Source organism: Hippoglossus stenolepis, chromosome 13 (genome assembly GCF_022539355.2).
Source record: "Hippoglossus stenolepis isolate QCI-W04-F060 chromosome 13, HSTE1.2, whole genome shotgun sequence".
Classification (NCBI taxonomy): domain Eukaryota; kingdom Metazoa; phylum Chordata; class Actinopteri; order Pleuronectiformes; family Pleuronectidae; genus Hippoglossus; species Hippoglossus stenolepis.
In genome coordinates this window covers 13955144-13981251 of record NC_061495.1, presented here as the reverse complement: position 1 = coordinate 13981251, position 26108 = coordinate 13955144, and the positions used below count along the sequence as shown (strand labels likewise).

At 43.3% G+C, this 26108-nt stretch overlaps 1 protein-coding gene across 1 annotated transcript in view; it reads left to right on the top strand.

Annotated features, from left to right (window-relative positions):
- LOC118119957 (FERM, ARHGEF and pleckstrin domain-containing protein 1) overlaps positions 1-26108 on the top strand; it is a 55989-nt gene that overhangs the window by 4385 nt on the left and 25496 nt on the right. Inside the window, 3 exon segments of the mRNA XM_035174459.2 lie at positions 25531-25635; positions 25728-25770; positions 25901-25979. Coding sequence (XP_035030350.2) covers positions 25531-25635; positions 25728-25770; positions 25901-25979 — 227 coding nt within the window.

Genomic DNA, 26108 nt, shown 5'->3' with positions numbered 1-26108 from the left:
ACAGACACCCAAATATAGACACTGGTCTAATCCACTTGCACAGATTATGTGACGATGGATTATGTAAATGGAGCTAAAAATAGATACTGATTGTTAATTACCTATTATTTTATTAGCGTGAAACCTAAAATCTGAAATTAGAGATGTCTCAAAGCCCTAGAAACTGAATATTGTTTCTGGACTCTGTGGAAATTGTAAAAAGGCAGGAAAAATACATGAAATAACAGAAGATGATAAGATACAACTGCACACTTGGGCAGAAACACCGGGTGGAGCATGTGAAAAGACAGTCATTTGTTTTAAAATAAAAGAACGAGCCATATTCTCTGACCACAATCTGTCCAGCCCACACGTGAGCGAGATGAGGTAGAGGACCGTGGAGGTGGGTTGGTGAAACGGATTCAGCAGCAGTCACAGGGGACTCATTTAATGTGTATGAATGGGGTTTGGCAGTAAAGCTCCGCAGCTTTACTGCCAGTTAGAGAGTGTGAAGTGTAGGGTAGTAGATGTGCCCTTCTGGCTGTTTCCCAAGGCAGTATGGGTAAATGTTGTTCAAAGCTGGCGGCGGAGCTCCCCGTGCATGACTGCTAATCTTTCTAGTGGTATCATGTGTTGTACTAAATACTTAAGGCTCGCTAGATTCTCACATTGAGATCCCATTTGATTGGCCTCATTTAGACGACACTGTTTTGTGTATGCTCCGGGTTAGGTGAGGCATTAAAGCCTAATTTGTTTTTGTTTAACAAGACAAAATTCTTGGGAATGTGCGCTCAAGTGTTTGAAAGACAGTAAGCTTACGTGCTGCCTCTCGTCAATTCTCGTCTTTAAAAACAGATTATCATCCAGCCAGTGATGCCTACATCTGATACCAGGTAGAGCAGATGGAGAAGGGAATCAAGCCTGTAGTCAAATACAGTGCTCAAGCTGAGTTTCGTTAGCATACAGTAGCTTTTTATAAAGTTGTGTGACGCTTTCACACCTACCTGGTTTGACTTTTCAGTTTGGTTCAAACCCAAATATCAGGTGTGAAAGGTGCCTCGGACCACTGTCGGGACGAATGGACCAAAATTAAGTAAAAGAGGTGGTCTCAGTCCAGATCCAACTGAACCATGCTTTGGTTCATTTGCAGAGTGAAAACACGCTTTTGAATAATTCCGACCGATTTGCAGAACAATTGCAGCATTAAACGGAGTTGCACAGGCTCTCAGGTTTTGCTTGCAGCTTCGCCTCTGATGATATGATATTGGAATGATGAGGCCAATTCAAACTAGTGTTGAGTACTGCGCCTGAAGTGGGTGATGCTGGTTGTAATACCAAAATGATATTACAGTGGCAACAAAATCAATCAAATGAAGTGGATCATTCATGACTGCTACTCGACGAATTGACAACACGCCTACGTCAGCTGATGCTCGTCTACAAACCAGTTAGTCATACAAAACTCTTTAGCTTGCTCCCTAAACTGCAATGGGAAACCAAAACTAACCGGATCAAATATTAACAATGTAACAAAGACACTAACATTGGATTGGACCTTGCTCTGGACTTTCAGGTGTGAAAGCCCCCTCGGAATCAGTCAACCGAACAGCAGCTCTGACACTGGGATAAACACAGTGAAACTTTTTACGAACAAATGCCGCAGCAGAAATGTGACACATATGTGACCCTGGCTCTCATGCCTCGCTGAGCTTTGGGTGGACCTCAAACATGCCATAATGGTTTGGTGCTGTAGAGATTATACTAGATACAATTTCTGGCACTTCATCAGGCAAGATGCTGCTCAGGAGAGGGTAACAAAAACCCTGCGGTAACACAGAGCTTTATTCATGCTCAATTTAACACACATTTTATCCGCTATCTATCCCAAAGTCAGCATTTGAGATATAAATCTCAGTGGGCTTGATATTGTTTCTGCCCAGAGGTATCCAAGGACACATTTTCCTCACTCATGAGCTCACATTCCAAGGTGGAAAAATCAGTTATCGTAAAAGAAAATCAGTGCAAAACATGAAACATGGTCAAGTTTTTTTTTAGCTCAGTGCTACGGTTGAATCCTTTCTCGCATTGAATTAAAGTACAAAGTAAAAGTCAAGGCAAAATGGGTTTATAATATTCCAAACGTATGGTGTTGATAAAGACGTGACCCTTTTGAAGGCATAGACGCCTCTCAAGAGTTTGACTTGGCAAGGGCGTATGGATCCTAGGAGTTTATTTTTATTAACCCAGTATTATCCCACAAATCTCATCTTGTCTTGGGGCACCTGAGAGAGAAGACACAAAAAAAACATACATCAACATAGCTCAGATCCTGCATCTGATCTCTTAATCTCTCCCCCTGCAGCGGTGGGGTGAGATAACTGCACGGTCTACAACACACAACTGTCAAGCAATTATCCAGTCTTTGCTTTTAGCAGCCAGAACATACGCCGTTGTTCAAGAAGTAGTTAATCTCCCATGTTTTTATAGTCAAAGTGAGGAGGCAGGACTTTTCTTCTCGGTTTTCTCTTTAAGAAAAAAGATAAAACGTCCCGCCCTCACACTGTCACCGATACTGGAGGCTTCAGCTCGGTTCCTCTGGTTCAGAGGGGTAAGTTTCCACCTCAGCGGGCAGAGTATCAGATGGTTGAGAAACAAAAAGGGGCCATCGAGCCATCTCGTGGGTCACATACCATGCTGTGGCCTACTTAGCACTGTGGCTGTGAACACACTTGTGTTGATGCTGACGATGTCTGGCTCCACAAACCTGGAGGACGCTGGACTGGCAATGATTTCAGAAAGCTCAGAAAAAAGCCTCTCTGATTGCACCTATTTATTATTGATTTTTTAAGGAATTATTTTCAAGTCGACATCGGACGCTTGCTTCTGCCTACATTACTCGTGCAGAGTTCAGTAGAGCAGGAAATCCCGAACTGCAGCCGCCCGTCTGTCTCGCAGTCCTCAGGCTAACACACACCAGCAATGTCTGCGCCGATGTTTTGATGCTTATGTTTGCTGATGGCTGGTGGGCGCTCTGCAGAAGTTGCCTGTGAAGAGAGTGACTGTAGCATGGATTTCGGGGTTAGAAGAAGGGGGATGGGGTGATGATGACAGAGCAGAGGGAGGGAGAGAGGGAGGGGAGTCATGCTCATTCCTGTGAATCAAGCCAAACCTTATTGGTAAAAGACCAACAAATACAACCTAATATGGAATGTCCGGTATTCTCATTCAGTCCTGACACGAGCAGCAAAGACTCTAACATTAGGAATTCAGACACACACTGTGTTTCTCACTTAACACTTCTGCTCCGATTCGACCTCTCTCTCCATAACGAGCCACTGAGGACTGCCGTCTGTCCTCCCCAGCCATCGCTTTATCCATTACAGTCACGGTTCAGCCCCAGTAAAAGGCTACTGTGAAAAGAAATTCATTAATAGCAAACCCATATGCTTTCCATATGAGAATGGTCTGTCTCGTTAGACCACTCTGAATTAGTTTGACTTTCATACTCACCAATACAGTCACCAGCAAATGAATATACAGGCACAAATAAAGCTAATCTGATTGAAACTGAAATATAGTGGATTGTCATGAAATTATGCCCATTCATGGTCCTCGGAGGATGAACCCTAATGATTTGGATGATTCCCTTGTTCCCATGAATTTTTTCCCATTAGAAAATGTCCCAGCAGCTGCTGGATGCATGGCTCGAGAGTTTTGTTCACTCACGATAAAAGTAACTTAATCAAAAATGTCACTGTGCATTGTGTTTAGTTCTAAGGTGAGTACAATGGTAAATATCAGCATTTAAGCATTGCCATTGTGAACATTTAGCTCAAAGCACCACTGTAATTAAGTGAAACATGGCGCTGGACTCTTGTTTGGGCCCTTACACCCAGCGCCAAGCACAAAACAGGCATCTTTGCTAGTTTCAGACCGATGCTCTAAAAAATTGTCTGTATATCAATCATGTTTAAGTAGCAAATGCACCCCAGTGTAGAGCTCTTAAAGTGAGGGAGTATTGTTGATTCCTGGTATCTTGAGGCAGCAGAAAACGATTGACAAAAACCCGGACTGAAGCAGAAGACATCACTATTTTAACTGTTATTTTAATGGAGCTTTATCTTCATAGTAACGTGCGCCAAGGCAGGTACACAGCACTCGTACATTTTGCTTCTACACACACACACACACACACACACACACACACACACACACACACACACACACACACACACACACACAGGGCCGTGCAGCAGTAATGATGAATGAAATTGGATAATTATTTGAACAGCCATGGCAATACACAAAGGTATTTAAACCAAACAGACCTGTTTCCTCTGCAGAGAACCGTTCGGTCTTACTACCTGGCAAATCCGCAATAATTCACCAAGGTGCAAACGCACTTGGATTTTAAATGGAATGGGAGATGGCACTCTGATTGGTTCATTGCATGCCATGCTTCAAACACACCGATGATTAATTAAGGCCTTGTCTACACTCCTGCAGATATTATTGGAGTTAATATTTCCCCCCTGGTTTTCAAAACAATCTCTGTCTTGTCTTTACAAAATATCTCCGTCAAGACAATAATTCCAAAACGATGAAAAACGCTCAAACAAGCAGAAACCAGAGTTTTTGAAAATCTGCACTTTGGAAGGTGTTTGTGAAATTCTCTGTTTCAGTTACGTCAAACGCAGAGGTAGGTTTATTTTGGAAAATATCCACATTAGCGTGGACAGGGCTGTTGTACGATGCCCTGAATGCGCTTCGCTCCATGTGCTTTAGATTGTAAAATAGTCTTGTTTCAATTTCCCTGCAAAGCCACGAGACTGTATGTTAATAACACCAGAACAAAGAGGGAAATGTTCTTGCATTGTTTTCTGAACACGGCACGCAGCCGGTGGGGAGCATCGGTGCTGCATGTGGGGCTGATACACTGAGCATCAGCTTTTGATTAGCGAGTTCAGATCACAAACATGTTTTTGGACACCCCGTTTGTACTTAGTCAGTGTTGCCCTGTAATAATCCATCATTTTAACATAAAATACTCTGCAGATACGAGAAAACATGGAAGCCCATAATCCTCGATTACTTAATACACATGCCCATGCAATACTCAGGTTTGAGGTGGACCCTCTGAGTCACAGTATTAGCTGCAGACTTCATGTGTCAGGGTGTAATTTATCTCTTACTGAGAAGCTGGCCGTGCTGCCCATGATCTCAGTGCATCATTCTCATGGTGGGAGCCCACAGTTTATCACTCCCATATCAACATTGGTCACAGAAGAGAAGATACAGGCGTGCACAGAGTGAGATATGACATGCAGCAGCTACTTACTTGGCTTCCAATGCTCGTAACCAGTTAAATTTAACCAAATTGTGACCACACAAAATAAGATCTGATGCACAAGGAAGATTCCCCATCCCCATAACTAACTGTAAAGCAGGTTTACAGCCAGCGTTTACAGCAGGGACCACCCAGACTAAAGGGGGCAAGGTCACAAGAGGAAGGACCTTCCTGCTTTAGAGCAAGACTCTCACACCAGTCCAGAGGGCTTAACATCAACCCTCCACTCGCTGCTCTTTTCCCCGTATTCTGCTGTCAGCCATTCATTGTGATGGCAAACAATTAGAGCGGCTCCAGAGTGCCTCGCTTTCCGCTGAATGGCAATGAGGTCCTGACTTAATGAGTAGAAACATGATGAAGGGCTTCTTTCAGCTCTGTCTTCAGCGGAGGCTGTGTGGTTCTTCGGCGACCGAGTGACCAGCAGTTCAGAGGGGAACTGGGATTTTTCTGCTTTGTTGTCTCCTGTGGATCAATGATCAGATACACATGGAGAGTCTGGGTAGTAAAAGTGCACGGATGGATAACACCAATCTGAATAACAGGGAGTTAACGATTCTCCAAATCCATGTTTTGGTTCAGACCTCAATTTTATTCACGGTTCAGTTCATACCTCGGCTATGTTGCTGCTGACTTGAATGTGCCCGGAGGTTCCACAATCTCATGGTTATTATCCATCTGAGCTTATTAGCCTAATTTATACCACACCCCTGACCACCAAAATATTCAAGTGACATATGCAGTTTGAAGACAACTGGATGCAAAGTGTAATATTCATAAAATACACTTCTTGCGCTAATTTTAAATAGAATACAGATTTTGTGTTATAGTGTTAGTTTGAAATTAAAAATCTTGTTTTTTTTACATTAGTTAAAACATTCATGATATAAGATTGTGGATGTGGATTATCATAGTTTTCCTCACTGCAGAAACATTAGTAAAAGGTTCCCTGACACTGATTTAAACAGGGTTAGACACAGAGGAGCGCCACAGCCAGAACCAGTCTGTCTGCTACAGACTTGAGCTGAAATAATGAGTCCGTGAATTGAAAAATTATTCAGCAACTCATTTAAGTCACATTTCAAGTATATGTGCCAAACATTCTGTCGTGCCAGAATCTCAGCTATAATTGATGTGCTTCTCTCATTTTATAATAATCTGAATATCTTTCTTCTTTGGACTCCAGGCTGACCATAAAAAATAAGTTGATGACCCAACGTCAAGTTTTTAATTAGCTTTCTGACATTTTATTGACCGAATGATTAAGCAGATTTAATGCTAATGAAAATAACGATTATTTCTGGCCTTAACCATATTCCTTGATTTATTTCACATCAGATTTCTTTGTTATTGTAGCTTTTATTAGAAACTATTAATAGGACAAAGAATAGATACATGAGCACAAACAATAAAACCATGGAGTTCTAGCTCACTTGTACAAATGTGAAGAGACTCTCGTGGATTTCCACTAGCGGCTAAATTGCCGCTGCACCGTGAGACAGGTTAAAATAATTGAAATTCAACACACATTACAGTCCACCAAACATTCCCACTATAATGTTTCATGTTGTGTGTTTGAAAAATATGACACGTGGACTGTAAGGGAAGGCAGAGCACAGAGAGAGGTCTCCAAGCTCTGTGCTAAATCCTGTTAGAGTCGGCACTGTGGTGGGGACACGGTCTGCTTCCCCAGCCTCACAGCGTTTTTAGGTTGGAGAACTGAGGTGGTGCTTGAATAAATTGGGCACAGAGGATAATTTGGCACCAGCACTGCTTGATGAGCTGTCATTGGCCAAAAAATGAATACAAATGGGATTTGATTGGCTGTTTAGAGCATTCGGGAGAACGGGGCAGGAGCTGCGCGGCCCAGAGCAACGAATCCGACTCTCACCCATTTTGGACCATGTCAGTGAGTTTTCTAAATCCATTACTGTCACTATATCCTTTCACTAATATGAGTCATGCATGGGTGACAGTGAGATCTATTTAGATTAACAGTGCTGTGGCTCCTCTACCGCAGATGGTTGTTTTCAGCCCAAGTGCGCTTCTGTTGTGGAGAATGGATTTTAAAGGAGCTATGTAGGAGAACCATGCAAGATGGTGACCATGGCAATATCCCCTCTGCTGAAGATTTAGCTGGTCTTGAAAGACAGTGGTGAATGAAAGGATTGTTAGAGACGATGTAAAAACTAGAATTACATTAGAATGCATATACATCTGCTACATTTGAATTTAGATGATTTTTTTTCCATTAAGACTCATGAATTATTCTGAGAAATCAACGAAAATGAAACCCATCCCGGAACTGCACCAAAATCGAATGGCTTCTCCGTTGACCCATACCAAGTCCTTCCACCAAGTTTCGTTGTGTTAATTAAGTAAGGTTAATTAGTTTTGTAGATTTTGCGTAATCCTGCTAAAAATACAGACTAATAAACAGATGAAAGCATAACTTCCATAGCAGAGGTAATAAATAGTGACTGTGTGTTTTTGTTTCCCATGTTCCCCTGACTGGGGAGACAGTCAGAGACGGGAATTGCCAACATCTAGTCGTCTAATGTTTGTCACTGGCGTCTGTTCTTCTCACATGTCACATTTGTTCACTTTTGGGAGCCTCGGAATCAGAGAAAGATTTCTTATTTCTCTTAATAAACCCTGATGTCCCGATTGTATTGATTCAGCCCACTTAAATCTGTGCTTATTCTCCATGCAGCTACTTAACGTGGCCTCCTGCCATTGAAAGGAATTACCTGTCATTTCTCATCCCTCTCTCCGCTGCTGGAAGCTCTACATCGGGGCAACTGCCATGACCTTTGAGCTGCAGCATACAGTCTACTACCTCTGAGGTGGTGGTTTGGATCCTTGCACGATGCCGTTGCCATTAACATACATTGACTGCTGTGAATTTCAACCCTATACAAGTTAATCTTTGAAAGGCCACACGCTGGCCTGTGTGTGAGTTGCCATGGCTACACATGGAGGAGGACGAGGAGCGTCGGAGCTCGGTTGCTGTGCTGCAGAGTTCTGTCTTCCACTGATATCTGCCACGGAGGAGTAGGGGGGAGGCGCAGGGGGTGGTCTCCATGCAGAGCATTAATGTGAGTGTAGTGCGCCAGCGTAGGGATTCGCTGCTGCACACCAATTATGACTAACGTATTCAGGAGACGCAGCCCAGCTCGCTGTGTGCTGCGGGTACGTCTGCCTTTTTGCATACAAATACCACGACTAAAAATATGACAGATATTCATTTTTTAAAAAGAAATATTAGCTCTTGTAGGTGTCACCGCTGGTTGACCCAGTTTCCCTTGAAAGATGGCATTGTGTTGGAGGTGGCAGGGATTGGGGATTTTTTTTGAGGGGGTTGGGTCATATGCTTAGTGTCATCATTAAAGCATAAATGGAAGATTTGTGTGCGACTGCAGAGGCAGTGCTGTGGTTTCGAGGGCTCACAAGAGCATCACAAAGACCCCCCTTTTTTTTCAGATTTTCCACTGGTGAATAAAACACGTTGGAGCTTGAAAATGTTCAAAGTGTTGGGTAATGTGACCAACGCTATTCATGTGTCTTACATCATTCTTGCACTGACTGACTGACGGCATTCTCATGCTTTTCCTCACATGAACTCTGAACCCCTCGGTTGGCTCTTCTCTCGTGGCACGAAATTGAAATCCCGCAGCAGGATGTGGGGGTGGAGGGGTTGAGTTGGTTGGTTGATTTCCCACATACAGCCATCTTCCTCCCTCCGCATCCTGAAATGTAATCGGGTCTTGGGAGCCACAGGAGAGGAGCAACAGGGGGAATTTATCTCGAGGCTGATGGTTAAGAATACAAACACGTTAGAGGAGTCTGGAACCCCACACAGCTTGATCTGAGACGTAAAGACAAAGATATGTTTCATTGAATTGTCCTCATCAGAAAGAGTTACATCGGAATCAGTACAGCAGTGAGATTGCAAGAATCTGTTGTCAGGGCAACCAGTAACCTTCCAGCCGTGATAGACATACTACACAACATGCACCACTGTCCAACCAACCTGTGTCTTAATAAAGTGTCACAATGTAGAGTGTGAGGATTTAAGTTTAACCTAAATAGATAACAAAAAGCAACGCATACATCTTTAAAGTGTTTCTGGTTCTGTTAAAGTCCATTAATCTCTATGAACAGATTCTGCATGTCAATATCCAGAGTTTGGAGACGTGGAGGGACGAGGTTTTGAGCAGGAAGCCTTCTGGTTTCCGTTTATAGTTTGACCAATCACGTTTGAGCAAGCTTTGGTTGCCTTGGAGAGCAAAGGAGGCTCTCCAAGGCAACTATCTGCTTTTAAATTTATCTTTATTCAATGCAGATAGGTTTTAATAGAGATTAGACAAAACGTCATCTGGACCTAAAACATCTATAAAAAGTATCATTGCTTTTGTTTTTTTGAAGAAACGTTCGATCCGTTCGCTGTCTACACCTGAAGCCCAGAGGCTAATTCGTCCTCAGACTATCGTCGATGGGCTCCGAGACTGATGTCCAGTTGACAAAACCCGATGAAAGCAGACTCCCACACTGTGAAGATATTCCTAACCGCATGCTAGATTAGATATCCATCAGGAATCTGGTGGGAATGTGTGTGGTCATGTCTTCTACATGAGCAAGTGACATCGGTATGAATTTTTAACTTTAATCATATGTCAGCTCTTCGTTTTCTATAAAGCACTAAAGCTGTGAACACATAGTGGTGCAGGTCATAGTGAGACAATCCTGCACAGACAAAAACGATCGAAGCTTATGTCTGACAGCATTCTGCTGCACTGCTTTCTATACTGTGCACAGGTGCTTTGGAAGAAGACGTGCCTTTATAATAAGTCTTGTTCCTATGGTAACCAAGACGGATGTGTCTTTGTGGAACAGGCTCACGTTTGTTTGGCTCAGACGGCAGCGAAGTCGACTGTGTCTGTTTGTGCGACTCTTTGCCTTCATCACTTCACAAAGGAGAGACAAGGCCAATGAATGCAAACGTCACCTGTGATCCCTTTGTGACGGAGGCATGAAGGTGGATCATCTGACATTTCATGCCCGTGCACATACATTATTCCACCGAGCTTAGCCCTTTGATGACGGCGTTCAGATCCTTTCATTAAGCTCTTGAACTGTGGCTCTGAATCTGACTGAGCGGCAGCAGGGTAGGTAGACGTCACGGCACACGATGGGTGTGGCGGCAGCGCTGCTCTTGGCTCTGTGATGTCCTTCCTGGTCTGGAATAAAGAGTTAAATCCTCATGGGAGCCGCTTTGCCTCTGAGGCTTCACAGCAGCACCAAACCTCCTCAATGAATTATGAATTTCTCATTTAGATTCAGGGGGATAATTAACATGTCATTCGGGACTAGCAGGGTGATTTCACTGGATTATCCTCTTCCTGTGGTACCTTTATTTTAACCCAGCTGCTCTGGCCTCACCTTTCCTGCCCTCATCTCCTCAAATGGTCTCATCAGTGAGAAAGAAATGTGTCGCTGCACCACATGTACACTGCTCTCATGATATTTTCTGCCATGCTTCATTGGTAATTAAAACAGAAATTGCAGCATTTTCACCCTGGCTGTGTTTTTTTTTGTCAGTGTTGCAGCTCCGCCCGCAGTAGAAGTCTTTCCCTTGATGCATTTGCTTGACATGTTGCATATCAGAATTCCTCTCAGCTCTACCTGTGCAGCTGAGCCCACCTCCCCGCTGCAGCCGGGCAGTAATTGAATTTGGGGTCTCTTGGGCAGATAGGGGAGACGTGTGGGAGGGAGAGTCGGGATGAATGGAGCAAATATTGAGGGAGGGACCTCAGTGCGTGTGCGTGTGCGTGTGTGTGTGGGTGTCAGAGAAGAAGAAGTGTGAAATCTCAAACCATAGCCCGAGCTGTGCACATGCCTGCTGGAGAGGTATTAACAGGGACAACACTTCACTCCAACATAGAACTGTTGCATTAGATTCCCCCGGAATATGTCCTGGAGCAACACATCCAAACTCACACAGCTTTGCTCAGGTTCCCCCACTTTTCCGTTTCCACTCTCTTTAGGCGTGTTGGGTCATTTTGAGCTTCAGACTCCACTCTTCAGCTTTTCTTTATTGATAAGTGATGAGCGGAAGTCTGGCTCTCAAAGAATCAAAGCTCTGTCACTGAGGCCCGGTGTCCGTGTGGGAATGCCCCTTAATAGTCATCAAAGAATTTGTCCCAGCGGACGTTGGCTTTCACGTAAACCAGCGGGGGATGGTCGGTTATAGATATTTCAGGTCTCCGGAGGGTCTCAACGTTGGCAAATGACTCCCTCGGCGTGTTTGTCACTGCAAGGGCTTGAAGAATAGCTCGCTTTAGCAGATCATAAAATGAATCCTTCCTGTTGTGGGTCTTTGTGAGCTGCAGAATTTGAATGGCAGAGTCAGCCATGTTAAGAGATGGTTGCGTTCTGTTTTAATAATGCTGCAGTTAAAAATCCTTTATGTCATTTTAATGCACTATATCGCTGTTTTCTGACATGCGCTGAAGTCCAGACATTTTCCTGATTTATAACATTGTGAGAAGGCAAATGTCCGAGCCAGTTGGTCCGGACATTTTCTCCTGCCAGCCCGATTGTAAGCTGTCAGAGTGAGCCCAATGCGAGAATACAGCAGGAAATTCACAGCGAGCAGCAGACACAAAACTGAAAAAAACATTACAAATATCTCAGGATGAAAAAGATGTGCCATGTACCTGGGGGACGTAAATTAACTTGAAAAGACGACGTGTTTCGAGAGATTTTGTTGATAAGGGGCAGACGTCGGTGTTGATTTGCTGACCCTGCTCTACCCAGATACCACTCTTCACCGGAATGTTCCGGATGCATTCCTGTTGTTTTGAACCGGCCTGACCAGAATAATCTTCTGCTGTGTTCTTCATATGTGAAAAATAAATTCAGAGAAATGTCTGAATCCAACGTTCTGGGCATTTTCCGGAGTTAGGGTGGAAAAACTGTTCATGATTGTCGTATTATACTTTGTATTTTTGTGATTAGATGCATAATCTGCAGATATTTGCTCATTTTTAGTTTCGAGGCAAACTGGCTAATCTTGTTTCTGCTGGTCTTGTGGTTTTGTTACGACACACTCTGTTGATTTAATTTATGTCCATTACATAGTGATGTTGTGTGGGTGCTCGTTCATGTAAGCTCAGTTAGTCGTCTTTAAACAGAAAGGCAGCATGGAAGCATTTAGCCTAATAAAGATGAATTGGGTTAGTAAAATTACACTTGAGTGACTGTGACGTAAGAGAAGTGGTGACGCTGCCGAGTCAAATGTGACCTTCACTGTTTGAATAGAATGTTTCTACCAGCAGTGCATTCAAAGTGTGAAGGCTGAGTCACCATTTGTTTAATATTTCAGGGAGTTAACCCGAGATTCATCAAACCAGCACATTATGCTAAACATAAAAAGAGGCTGGGTTCAAACACAAAACATACAAGACCAACTGATCCACTAAAGTGTGATACAGTGTAGAAAAGCAATACAAGTGGTTCATTACAACAGCAAAGGGTAAACATGCAGCTAGTATAAAGCCTAGTAATATATATTTTCAATTTCAGTTTAATTTCAGTCCAGATAACATAACATGAGCTATAGAATTAATATTTTCCTGTTTTCTTTTTAATTGATTAAATCCTTAACTTGCTGTCTAGTATCAGATGTTGATGTGAGTTGTTGGGCCATGTTTTCATTTAAATGCAGTGTTACAGGGAATTTCCCATAAATGAACACAATGCAGATACATTTGTTTCTATCCATTATTGGAGTTCAGCACATCATGAAAACAGCTGGTGACCCTCTAGTCAGGTGCTATTAAAAATTATAGAAGAAGAGGACATGATGATGGTGATGTAGTTTGAAAAAGATGCAGTCACATCTCAAACAATGGAAAACAAAGAGATGTAAATACGGCATTTCTGTTCATTTAATACATGAATTTGAGTTTTTTTACAGTTTCCTCATTGCTCCATACAGATCTTCATGCACGTCACATTTTGCTTTTATTCACGCACATTTTCCCCTCAGCTTTAGCCGTGTCATGATTAGTTAGTCGAACGCCTCTTTGCACAGTTTTGATCCATTCCTCTAAAAAAGAAAAAGACCCTCCCCAGCGCAGGGTAGCCATGCTGCATACTGTCAGGTTACCATGGAGATCCTCCTCCGTTAGAAAATGAGCCAGACTTGTGAGAGTGAATGACCGCCCAGTGTTTGCTCTCTAACCTCACCGGGTGAAACAAACCAGGCCTGCGTTCAATCCTAAAAACACTTGTGTTGTATTCAACCTGTTAGTCTCAGTCACATCTTACCTATTGTTTAAATGAGTCCGAGTGGGGTTGTTTCAATCTCTGAGAACCATTCAGCCACTGAGACCAGTGTTCACATTTCCACAGTCCCACTGATCCCAGCAGCAGATAGACACGGTTTTTTGGGTGTGCTTTGCGAAGCAGGAGAAGCAGAGCAGGGTGTGGTGTTTTCCACCCTCTGTGTTTTGGCTTCCACCACCACCATGCTTATGGTCGCAGTAATGACTTTATAACACAGTCGAATACAGCTGAACTCTAAAAGTAGAGCACACGTTACGCCTAGAAGGATTAAAATGGTATCTTTGTAGATAAAGATGATTAAATGTGTTTTAACCTTAACCACAAGATTCCCTACATCTGTAGATGATTTCTCTCTATGGGTTTTTGTTTCTCCTAGAGATCATGAATCACCATTTTCTTTATGTTGCCATGGTTACTGGTCTTGCTCTGTCTTCCAGTGGAGAGGAATTGGTATTCTGTAGCACGGGCCTTAATAACTGCCGGACCCAGTGACCTGCAGATGCAGAGCAACAGCTGCATTCTTTTGCCGAGCCTGTGTGCGCTCTCGAGTTTATTTCCTGGCTCGTCGCCGTACGTGCCCGAGTTTCTCCACCACTGGCCCCAACTGTGGGATTTCACCGACGGCGTCCACATTTGTCACGCCGTGGAGAGCGAGCGGTAATGCTCCCGCCACAGGGTGGTTCACGCAGAGGGCTGAAGGTTTAAAACTGTGCTCCATTAACATGAGCGGTGTAATGCTGCACTGAATATCATGTGTTTAAATGACTCGACCCCTGGAACAAAACCGTTCAGGTTGGTGCCTCAGAATCTTTCTAAATCACAACTGCATTCATCAAAGCAGGTATCCCACTTAACTTAGCTTTTCAGATGCACATACACATTGTCAGCTCTTTTATCTCAATCACATCAATTCCAAAAACAATCCATGCAGTGAAGCATTATTCACCCTGTTAGCATTGTGGTTCTTTTTAAATAGAATTCGTGGCCAATTTCAAGCGCTTTAAAGTTCAGAGTTTTTGAAAATCTGCACTCCCGTAGACGCCATTTTAGCGACTTAAAGCGCTGCTTGCATGTGAATGAGAGGCCGAAACAGAGATTTTTATTTTATTTTATTTTAGTAAAATATCTGCATTAGGGTGGACAGGGTCTAAAACAGAGAAGTTTAGAAACACTGCAGGGTCCTTTTTAGTTTGAAAACTCCGGCAAGAAGCGGAGAAGTTTAAAAACGATGGCATAGTCACTAGCATTGGCTTCCTGCTTCCTGTTTACACCGATACCCACATGCCCAGTGTACGTGGATGATCATGTGATGGGTTTTTTCAGGTGTGTTGGATTACTACACATCTGGAGCTCAAATGCTCGTGTGGACAGAGATCGTTCTCTCTGGTCTGGCTGTAGCCTGAGAGCTGTCCACTTGTGATCACTCAGGACGCAGGTTAATGCCAGTTGTGAGCAGGGCCACTCAGCAGGTATCTTACTATACGCCTGTTGCTTTTTTAAGCCCGGAGTTCTTTCTTGGCAGTTGACCTTAATCCTCATCCACAGGAAGCGCAGCCTTGGTCTCAGGCTTTTGTCTCTACATCTGCGTGATCTAAGGTCAACTATATTCTGACAGGGAAATCCCAGCAGACTGACCGGGTGATCATTTGAGGTTCATTGTAAAAAGCCTTGTATAGATTCCAAAATGAATACATTAAATATAATGTGGTTTTTGTGGCCTGAGTATCCGTGCAGACAGTGTGTTTGCATCTTATGGACTGCTAGCTTGTGTGCGTGCATTCGTGCGTGCGTTCGTTCGTGCGTGTACGTGCGTGCGTGTGCCCAAGGTCAGACGTTCCTCCTCGTCTGACCTTGTTTCTGTGACGTCAGCTCACGACAGTTGTTATCAATACAGTGACTCAAACACATCACGGGGCAGAGGGGCTCTGGATTTGCGGCACACAGGGCTAAGTGGTTTAAGGCTAATCTCGAGGAGGCCAATTGATTGGCCTCAGGAGTAAAGCAGCATGTGCCGCTGTCATTATTTATTACGGGTGGAGATTATGTGTGGAGGGAGCGTGCAGCAGGACAGTACCATCAACCCACAGCTTCCCTCAAGACCTGAAACTTGTCTCCTCCATCCTCCGGAAAGAATCTCTTTAACCCCACACAAGCTCCCAAATCTCATCTTTCTCCCAGTGTGTCCTCCTCACAAAGTCTGTGGTGGTCTGAAGTCGTAGTGAGGCAGGGAACTGCTCTCCAGCCTGAAGTTGATCAGTGGTGCAGCTACACTTCGTCTCCAGACGACATTTAGATGCCATAGTGACATCTTTTTCTTTGGCACCGAAGCAACTGACCGACACATTTACATTGTACACACGTTGTGTCCTGTGAGTTATTTCTCTGATCTGTTTGATGTTGGTTCATAGAATATTTTCAGTTTTTATTGTGATTGCATGTGTGATTTAAAAATAATATTAAATAATGATAAAATAAGCAGAGAGAAATGTTTTATTCAAGCTAACTTCATCGTATATATCATATATATTTAAAAGTCTGAGATCGTCCAAGTGAATGGGAAAGTATATACAGACGTCTATTGTATAGATGACAACGACCAGCATATAAAATACTGAACAAATACATAAACTCAATACTATTTCATGAGTTAAAATGAATGATGTAAAGACTTTTTCTAAGCTAACAAAAGGCCTATATCCTTCCAGTTCTGTTCTCAAACTCTTTAAATCAATGTTAGTGAGCACTCCCCCCTTTGCCGAGGTAATTCATCCACCTGACAGATCTGCTTATCCAGATGCTGATCACACAGCCTGACTATTGCACAGGTTTGTCAGTGTTTGTCTTGGACTGGTCGCAATAAAAGGCCACTACAAGATGTCAAATTCTGTCAAACGTCACAATGTCTCTTGAGCTATGAGCGATCATGCAATTTTCTCAGTCGTCCAAGTAATTGTATCTTCGCAAGTTGTACAAATGTGCATAGGCTTTGCTTTTCCAGTTGCTTATGTCCAGTTGTACAGCTTCAGAACATGACAGGATTGTTAACCCGATCATTGTCACTTCCAGATCTAAATATCCATCATTCCACCATCAGCTGCCAGTGGCGTTTCCAAGAGTTTGGAACTGTTCACATCCCCTTCGACCATACGTCACCGTGCCAGCTCAAGATGTGTTAATAATACATTAATGTTCACAATATCAATATTTATATATCTATGCATCCTGACTTGCTGTCTAAGTATAGATTGTTTCGATTCTACAGTCAGTTGTTACCGTCTTTGAATTTGTATGCGTTATGATTATTAATGTACTGGGCTATGAAGTTTTGCCAAGCCAGGATCTACATAGTAATTATGCTCCTATGCTTATGCGCTGTGGTTTAATGGCGTCCTATATTATTACTGTGCTCACTCTTGATCCGTCCAACACACACACACACAGCACCTCATCAGACATCACAGTGATTATGTAGATCAGCCTGTCTGCTCCAATATTAGCAGGCGGCTGTTTATACAGGCACGGTGGCACATTTACTTATATTTAATTAACATACTTTGGATTTTAATTCTTCCACAAGAATGTTTCCCATCTGTTTTGTATCTGGTAGATTTGTGCGGGCTTGAGTTTGGTGAAGTGTAGCTGGCCCGTCTCGGCTCCAGCCCGAGCCAATGCCCAGATTTCTAATTCGATAGCTGTTTGACTTCCTCTTAAACGCACTCTGACGCTAATTTGAGACGTCTGATCTTGTCTTTCTTTCCCAGCAGTGTCTGTACTTGAAATCAGGAAACTAAGAAACAGGCACTGTCGTACATTTCTGCTTTACTGTCCCGCAACTGAGTAGCATGCAGTGTGCTCAGTGAGGATTTAGAGGCTCCTGGTTTGCACTGGGTTGTTTTACTGGGAATAGATGCATGAAGCTGGAAGGTAGCCCTGCCTGGTTTGTGCTTGAGCTTGGTCGACTGTGACAGACGGTGGATTGAATGGGATTTTTTTCGGGGTTGCGGTTTTTCCAGCTTGTTATGCAGATGACTGATGGAGAATTAGTGCCATTCTGGATGACTGGGTTTTTCCTCCAGCTCCTGATTTTTTCCGAATTTACTTCATGCTGCATTTATTTTGTTTGATTTTTAATCTTTTCGCACAATGTGAATGCTCCTGATATAGTGTGTTATCAGGAGTTTAATCAAACTGGATGGTTCACGTGATAATCTGCGGCTCTCTGGTGTGTTGTGTAACAACACCATGTGACCTGCAGGTTAAGTAGGTCATGGCTGGAGCCTACAGACTGTTTAATCAATCCAAATCATTAAGAATCACCTCCATGACACCATTTTGTGTTCAGATTATATGAAAGGCTTGTGTCTTTTTCTTGGCCTGACCTTTTGTAGTGGTCTCTCACAGTTACACTTAATTAATCTCTTAATTAACCTATTGATTTCCTGTACTTTCACAGTTACAGGGCTCTACAGTATTCACAGCTACATGAGGGGAGCACACTGTGTCTTAATTTTGCAGGTGGTAGAAAATAAGTCACAAGCGGAAGACAACTGTAATTACATGTACTTGGTCTTGGTTGCTGCTTAATCCAAAATCATGTATATTAAGGCTGAAACTAATTACTTTCATTATCAATTAATTCCCCAATTAACTGATTCATCTTTCTTCTATAAAATGTCAGAAAATATTGAAAAATGTGCATGATAATTTCTCACAGCCTGAGGGGATGGGTTCAGATAGTTTGCATAATTCAATAATAATATCCTACCCAGTGATATTTGAATTTTAATATCATACACGAAAAAGAAAAACATCAGACGCTCACAATGAAATCTGGAACCAGCTAATTTTTAGCATTTTCACTTAAAAAAATGATACATTGAAAAATCATTTCAAAAAAATATCTTGACATTAGTTGTGATTTGAGAATATATTTCCTTAACAATGAATATTTAATTTTGGAACAAGGGTCTTTTCATGTTGTTTTACTCTTGATATTCCTCATGCTTATGTGATATCAGCAGTTTAGAATGTATTATGCAGTTCTTCATTCGGGCCTTTATCTTGCTTAACGAAACCTAACATGGAGTTTCGTGCCTAAATGTGAAGTGACGCATCCTCCCCCTGAGTGACTGTAATCCTCGGTTCAGTGGGGGGGGGGTGCGAGTGGGGACTAACCAGCATGGGTCCGGAGTTTCAGACGCTGTGAAAGAGATTCAGGCAGATGAAGGAAAAAAAAGAGGCCAATCTTTGTGGTAATTCCAGCTGCCTTAAACCCCCCTTCCAGCCCTCTGCTTATTTTAATGATAGTCTCTAGTTAGGCTCATGCAGACGTGACAGAATGATGTGGTGTGTTGCATCAGCGCATGTTTAACATTATATCATGGCTTCATATTTAGAAAGCATGTTGGTCCGGTCTGTGCTGCTGCTTTTTTTACTATCTGCGCTAATGATGAAACCTATTAGATGTCTCTTCTGATTTATGGGGCTCTGACAAGCAGAGGGACGTCCCTGCATTAATGAACAGCGCTCCGCAATGTTCTGTATTCAGCAGCACAACAGTCACAACAGGACGCTTGATTATTATTTATGTAAAATCAATATGTTGCTTGTAGGAGGAGATTAGGCAAGGAAAGTGGAGGGACATTTTTACAAGAGGAGGAGGGTGTTGGGCAGCTACACCTTCATCTCTCTCTCTCTCTCTCTCAACCCTCTATTGAATCCGGGGGACATTATTTCCACGGTTGTCCTCTCGGGGCCTAGAGGCTGTCCTACTGTGACAGAATGGCTCTGACAGCTGTGGCAGCCCAATCATCACTTTTGCTTTCATATTTTTCCTCTGCTGCTCGGAACGTTTCAGAGGAAAAAACAAAGAAAGCGGCGGAATCTTGAATCCTGAAACAGTTTCACCACTAACAGATTTCCTTTAATCAAAACACTGCCTCTGTGTGTTTGTGTGTGTGTGTGTGTGTTCTTTCATTTCATGTTTAATTTAAGGCACAGTGGCATTAAAGTTGTCCTAATTATGCTGCGAACATATGCATGGTCACACATGGCATGCAGGTAATTTGACAGGATTATCAGTTTGTTTGCCGCCCTCCGCTGTTCTCTCTTTGTCAGCCTCCCGCTGTAGTCGAGTCACCCTGGGAACCTCTGCAGCACATGACCTGAATCTCAATGAGCTTCAGCTGCCACTGACCTCTCTGTCTTATGCTTCCCTTACAGTGCACATTATATATGCTCATGCACACACGCGCATACACGCCTGCGCATCTGCAGCACATCCGCAGATTTCCACATGTGCTTTGACTGTGGAAACTGGACGATATTATGACATTATTTTAGAGGAAGAAAAGTGTATCTGTCCAATGTCCAATGTGTTGTGTAAATCATGTTGGAAGTTAGTTTCATTTTGTTTTTGAACGGGCCATTTTCATTGTGAACTGCATGATGCTGTGTGTTGTAAGTTCATAAAATATAGCTACCTGGAGAAAGCCGAGCAGAAGAAAAATAAGGTCTATATCAAATCATTTTATAGATGATTTGGTAAAGTTATGTATGTGATCATTTCATTTTCCTTTTTTTGTGTGTTTATGCTGAATCCTACCTGCCTGCAGAAGACTATAACCTCTTTATGGATGTTTTAACTTTAATAGTTTTTTGCCAGTACTGCTGATGGTTAATCTGACTCTGACAAGACGTTCAGTGTGTTTGTGTGATGGAGCGAGGCACAGAGCGCTGTCTTACTGTTCTTTTCAATGCCATTGTGTCATCTTTTAAAATGAACTGCACATCCTCTGATTTAATTACCTGCACAAACTATAGGTTGCTCACCTGCACACACAAATTCTCTATCTGCGCATGTAGCACTCGCTCTCATAGGGTGGCTGAGAGGGAATGGCAGATTATTAAAGGGGGATGATTTTTGGTCTTTGGTTTAAAGGGACTGCAGCCCCTCTCATCCCTCCTACCAGCTACTGGTAATACCAGAAGAAGATGTACATGTTTGTCAATTAGGGGACAGACAGGGAAATAAAACAAATACATGTATGTTTGTATGTTCTGAGGTACCTCGATCAGCTTTGCTCTTGCTAAATTGCCACAGAAGCCACAGAAACACACAGCGGTGGCTGCACATGTGTTTTCAATGACAGCGTTGTGAGGATTCAATGCGAGATTGTATATCAACTTGCCACTGGGGTCATAAGAGCCGTGGTTCACTTAAAAGAATCTGAAATCATTCCTGGTATTTTCCACTGCAACTTCTTCTTCACATGATCTATGTGGGAGTTGTGACTCATGAAACTTCATCCCCTGAAGTCAGTTCAAGAACGTTCTTTTTCTTTTCTTTTGCCCAAGCCAATTTTGGCCGTCTTATCTGATGAGCACTTCTGATAGTTTGATTCCTGAAAGTGACCTTTCCCCCACTTCTCCATTTTCTTTTCCCTTCCTTTAAATCACAGCCTCTTTCATCTTCAGACCTTGATCAGCCTCCTGTGATGTGGCTGAATGTCACAGCTGAAAACCTCCCGGCGTGCACTGACTGCTCCATATATAATGTATAAGAGAATCTGCACTGGACCCGAAAGCAACCAGCTCACGAGAAAAAAAAAAGTCGTCATGCCCCTTTTTTAAAAATGGCTGACCACTCTGCTCGAAATCAATCATTGACTTCTCTAGTACTTTATCAGAAGCCATTCCCTTTGTTCCAAAGCCAGTGCCAGCCTGTTCACCACCGTTACCACCCACACCCACCCTCGACACTGCCCCCGGAGAAGTTTGGTGAGCACCGCCTCGCCTGGCTTACCGCAAGTGAAGTGGACCATACCAACAACTCCTGGAGGGGGAGCAGTCGAGGGAACACAAAGCTGCTTTGCGCCTGACCTTTATGTTTTGGTTGCTGACAGGAGCCTGCTAACAAGGGACGGGGGTTGAGGGGAGGATAAGAGTGGGGGTGGTCACTCGTTCTATACCCTCGAGTGGAAACCTACGCGTACATGTGTGCAGACGTCGCTGTCATCTTTATTTAGCCTTGTCCTGTCACAGCATGTAGAGGTCAGGGCAACAGTGCTAGTGCACATAGACGTGTGTACTGAAGTAGCTGTCTAGGGGCCTACGTCGAAACCGAATGAGACAAGACAGACACTCCCCATGCGTCAGGATGTATGGCCTGGTGGTAGATTGGTGGTATTTTATTGGCATCGTACGTGATGGAAGAAATGCCAGCTGCTGTGACCTTTCCGCCGAGGGAGAGGCCTCACGTCTGCTCTGTGCGATTGTGGGACTCCTGTTTTTAATTTAAATTTAAAGTTCAACTGTCCACTTGCTGATAAATATAGTCAGCTTTTACAGTGTCTCCATTTACGCACAGTTGTTACAGTGAACACTGCAGTGTATTTTATAGTCTAGATGAGCGGGGAAATCACACAGTCTCACTGCCGGTGCTATAATATATAATATATAAAAATGAACTGTTCAATAAGGTAACATTTGTAAAACTATCTGTTGAGGTTTATTACAAGATTAAATTTGTGGTTGAGAAGATGGTCATAATATTACAAGAATAAAGTTGTAATGTAATTAGAAAAACAGTTTTCTGGAATTTGGTTCAGTTTGAAAAATCCCAATAATTATTTTATGGCTTGCTATAAAATTTTGTGCAGAGTTTAATCTTCCCCTCTGGATGAATGTTAATAACTTTGGTGATACCTCTCTTAACATTCATTTAGTGCCACTATCAGGACAACATTTAAATAAGTGGGATGTATTGAAGTGGCCACAACAACGTGAAATGCTCCCCACAGGTTTACGTGGCTGTAAAGTGAGTTTGATCTTGACAGCACGCTGACACCAGCATTTATCTCAGTGCAGGGCCTCACACGTCTGCTGGTCTGGCTCGAGATCCTTTCTATTGTGTTTGAAAACATTCACCAGTCCCATTTGGCAGCTATTACCAGCTATCAATAAAATGTGCTATTGTGTGAGTCCTGATGTGTTAACCGTTCAGTGGAGGCCCCCCCGAGGAGACGTTGTGGCTGCACTTATCTGTGCAGCCACAACATGATGCCGTTATGAAAAGACTCAATGGACCTTTTGTCACAGGAAACCTTTTGACAAGTCACAGAAGGAAAAGTACAGGTGTAAATAGTATTACCTTACTCAGGTTAAGGTACTCAGAAAATACTGTTTTCAGTGTCTTATTCAGACGATTGGTTAAACCTGGTTAATATCAGAATATTGGTGTCCATGTAAATGTGTCTTCTGTCATCATGGCTTAATTGGACCAATGACTAGAACAGAGGCATTAGTCCCACAATGGGGGAATTTGCAATATCACAGCAGCAAAAGTAGGCATCAGTAAACAATAAGTAACATGCAATACTTAAGTGTAAGGATAATAATACTTGTGAGAATATGTACAGTGAATGGATTGCACATGAACCATTGTATTGCCCAGACAGAACGAATATTCTACAGTTAAGAGTTATTAGAAATACCTGTTACTACTCTGCTGTGAAAAGAGCCTATAGCCTTAGATCAAATGTGTCAGTATGTATTAACCCGTGAGGAAAATGTGAGAAAAGCCCTTAAACAGAATAGAATAATACATCTTGATTTTTAAATAAATGAAACCTCATAGTATGAAATGTTTAGATAAGACACTAGCACCTGTCGGGCGATCAGCAGCTGCGACCCGCATGCAAAAGTGTTCGGGAGGCGGACAGCTTTGGGATAATCCTGCAGCAGACAATGATCTTTCAATAAAGAATGGTTTTGTGGAATAGCTTCGACTGTTTCAACATGAATGTTCCACATGTGCACAAATCCAGGTCCATAAAGAAAGGGGTTTGTTGGGATGAAGCCCCCTGCAGCCTGTTTGCAAAATCTTGGAAAGCCTTTCCAGAAGAGCAGGGGCTGTTCTAGCAGCAGATTAACGCTGATGGTTATCTGTGTTTGTTTGTTAGTCAGCAGGATTAGGGGAAAAACTACATGGTGGATTACCACGAAATTAGTGGAAGGACGCGGTATGGGTCAGGGAAATTTGGTGCAGATCCAGATGGAAATGATATTCATGAGTTTGTGCAATTTGGTGGAGATGCAAATAATAATAAATAGTTTCATTAAGGGGGCTGTTGGGCCTTGGCGGAGGAATGCACTCTCTAGTTTTATCCACGTAAAAGAACGTTACTCCAGGTTTCATCGTTAATAAAAAGAAAGAAATTATAGAGCGATTTCTGTGTTTTATTCTGTCGTCTGATTGGGTGTGTCATGATGGCCGGCGCTCTCTCTCTGACTCGTGCTCCATGAAAACCAGCCGTCTCGTCGTGTCGGCTGCGGCGGCGTCAAACGCCAGCCCCACAACTCCGGCCTGCAACAGCTGTGTTTAATCAAGCGCTGCCTGGCTCTAATCAGCCTTATACCCATCTCTGCTCCGGCTCGTGGTCATTTCACTCTGCAGATTTATGGGGCTGCATGTGAGCGTGCTCCGGCGAGACAGAAACAATCTGCAGCCTCCACTGCATTCAGCTTTGTTTTCTTTGCCCGACTTGCTTTGCTCGCACTGTAGAAATTCATTCAGCTGGTCGTTTCGCCCACTTGTTGCAGCACCTCATTAGAAAGCCATGTGTGTGTGAGTGTGTATTTGAAGGGTCTTTTTTGGCTGATGACCTCTTTGACCCCCCCCCCAGCCTTTTTGTGGCCTCCCTCACCAGCTCCGTTCCGTCACCATATGGAAACAGCTGCTCCTCGGTGGTTGGACACTCTCTGCAGCGCCTCGCACGGGGAGGAGCAGCGAGAGTGGGGAGGCATGTTTAGGGAAGATTATGGATTCGGTTGTGGAAGTGTAAAACCCCCTCACTAAGCTGGTGGAGATTAACTTTGTATTCGTTCAGCATTAATAGGAACACAGACAGTGTGGTTCTTTAAAACTACACAGATTTACACTCGGATGTCAGCACAGTTCAGCTGCGTGAGGAGACATGTGGTATTAGTGTCTGTGCCAAAGAAACTGACTCTCCGTTTGTATTAAGGCAGAAGCTGCTTCCTTGAAACCCTCTCAGACTCAGCACTGGTTCATTAACCAAACCAGGCGGAAACTGCGACTCTAAACACTCCCGTGTTACGCTCTGCGCTGGTGCAGACCAGTCACGGGGGGAGCAGGGGGGGTGCAGCCAGGCAGAAATTCTCCCGCTGTGTGGCTGACAGAACTCTGTGTTTCCTCAGGGAGAGGGGAACAGAGGTTGTTTCTGTGGAAATCCCTGACATTTACGTGACCTTACATGGGAAACGTTTCTGAGGTGGTTCCTATGGGGGTTTTAATGTGTTGTCACATTGTTGTTGTTTGTTAAAAAAGTTTGCGGATTAATCGTACTTCCAAGTGTTTGCGTGTGCTTGCTTGTGGGGTAAGCGAGGACAGAGGTGGTGGGGAGACTCCCTCTTTATCCCTGATGCTGTATCATCCTCTAAAGCCTGCTGGTCCATCATCAGTGACACTGAAAAGACAGATCAAATACAGTACAGGGCCCCCCCCCTCCCTCCAGCTGCAGCAGATTTTAGCCAACTGAGCTTTGGAATGTCAGGACAGAAGGAGGGAGGACACAGGAGCCGTCATGTATCTGGTTGAAATCAGCGACCGCAGAGATTGACAGGTCCACAAAGCCCAACCCTCTTTTGTTTCTGGCAGCTCCTCTGTTTCCTGAAGTCTGGTCGTCTTTCTTTTAAATAAAGAGTATTAAATGTCACCGAGCCATTTCACTGGAACAAAAGTTCACTTTAAAAATAGATGTGGTTATTGTACATGGTCATAAAAAACTTTATTTTAACCAGAATTCTTTGCCGTTCTTTCCTCTTGTTCACAGCAAAAAGCCTCGGGCAAAGTGCTGTTTGACCTGGTGTGTTCCCACATGAACCTCATCGAGGGCGACTACTTTGGCTTGGAGTTTCAGAACCATCAAAAGATGATGGTGAGTGAGGAGGAAAATGAAAGTGAAATGGAGCCTCTTCTGATACATCCCAGAATTCAGAACACTGCATATTTCTCTCCTCTTTTCTACAGGTTTGGTTGGATCACATCAAGCCCATTATCAAGCAGCTCAGACGTAAGTGTGTCAAAATGCTGTCACATCTTCTTTCAAGGAATCTTTTTTTTGTGATGAGAATGGAAATGTGCTGGGTTTTTCGCAACCAATCAAAAAGTAATATATTTTTGTGGCGTTATTACAACACTAGGACCGAAGCACACGATCCTGAGGTTTGCCGTGAAGTTCTTCCCTCCAGACCACGCACAGCTACTGGAGGAGTTGACAAGGTGAGCTCCTCTTTTACCTGAATAAATCTCCACATTGTACACCCATCTTCCTGTTGGCATTTATTGAAAACCATTTACGTAGGACATGTCAGAGTAAATGACTTCAGCTGTGAGTGGAAGCGATTGTGG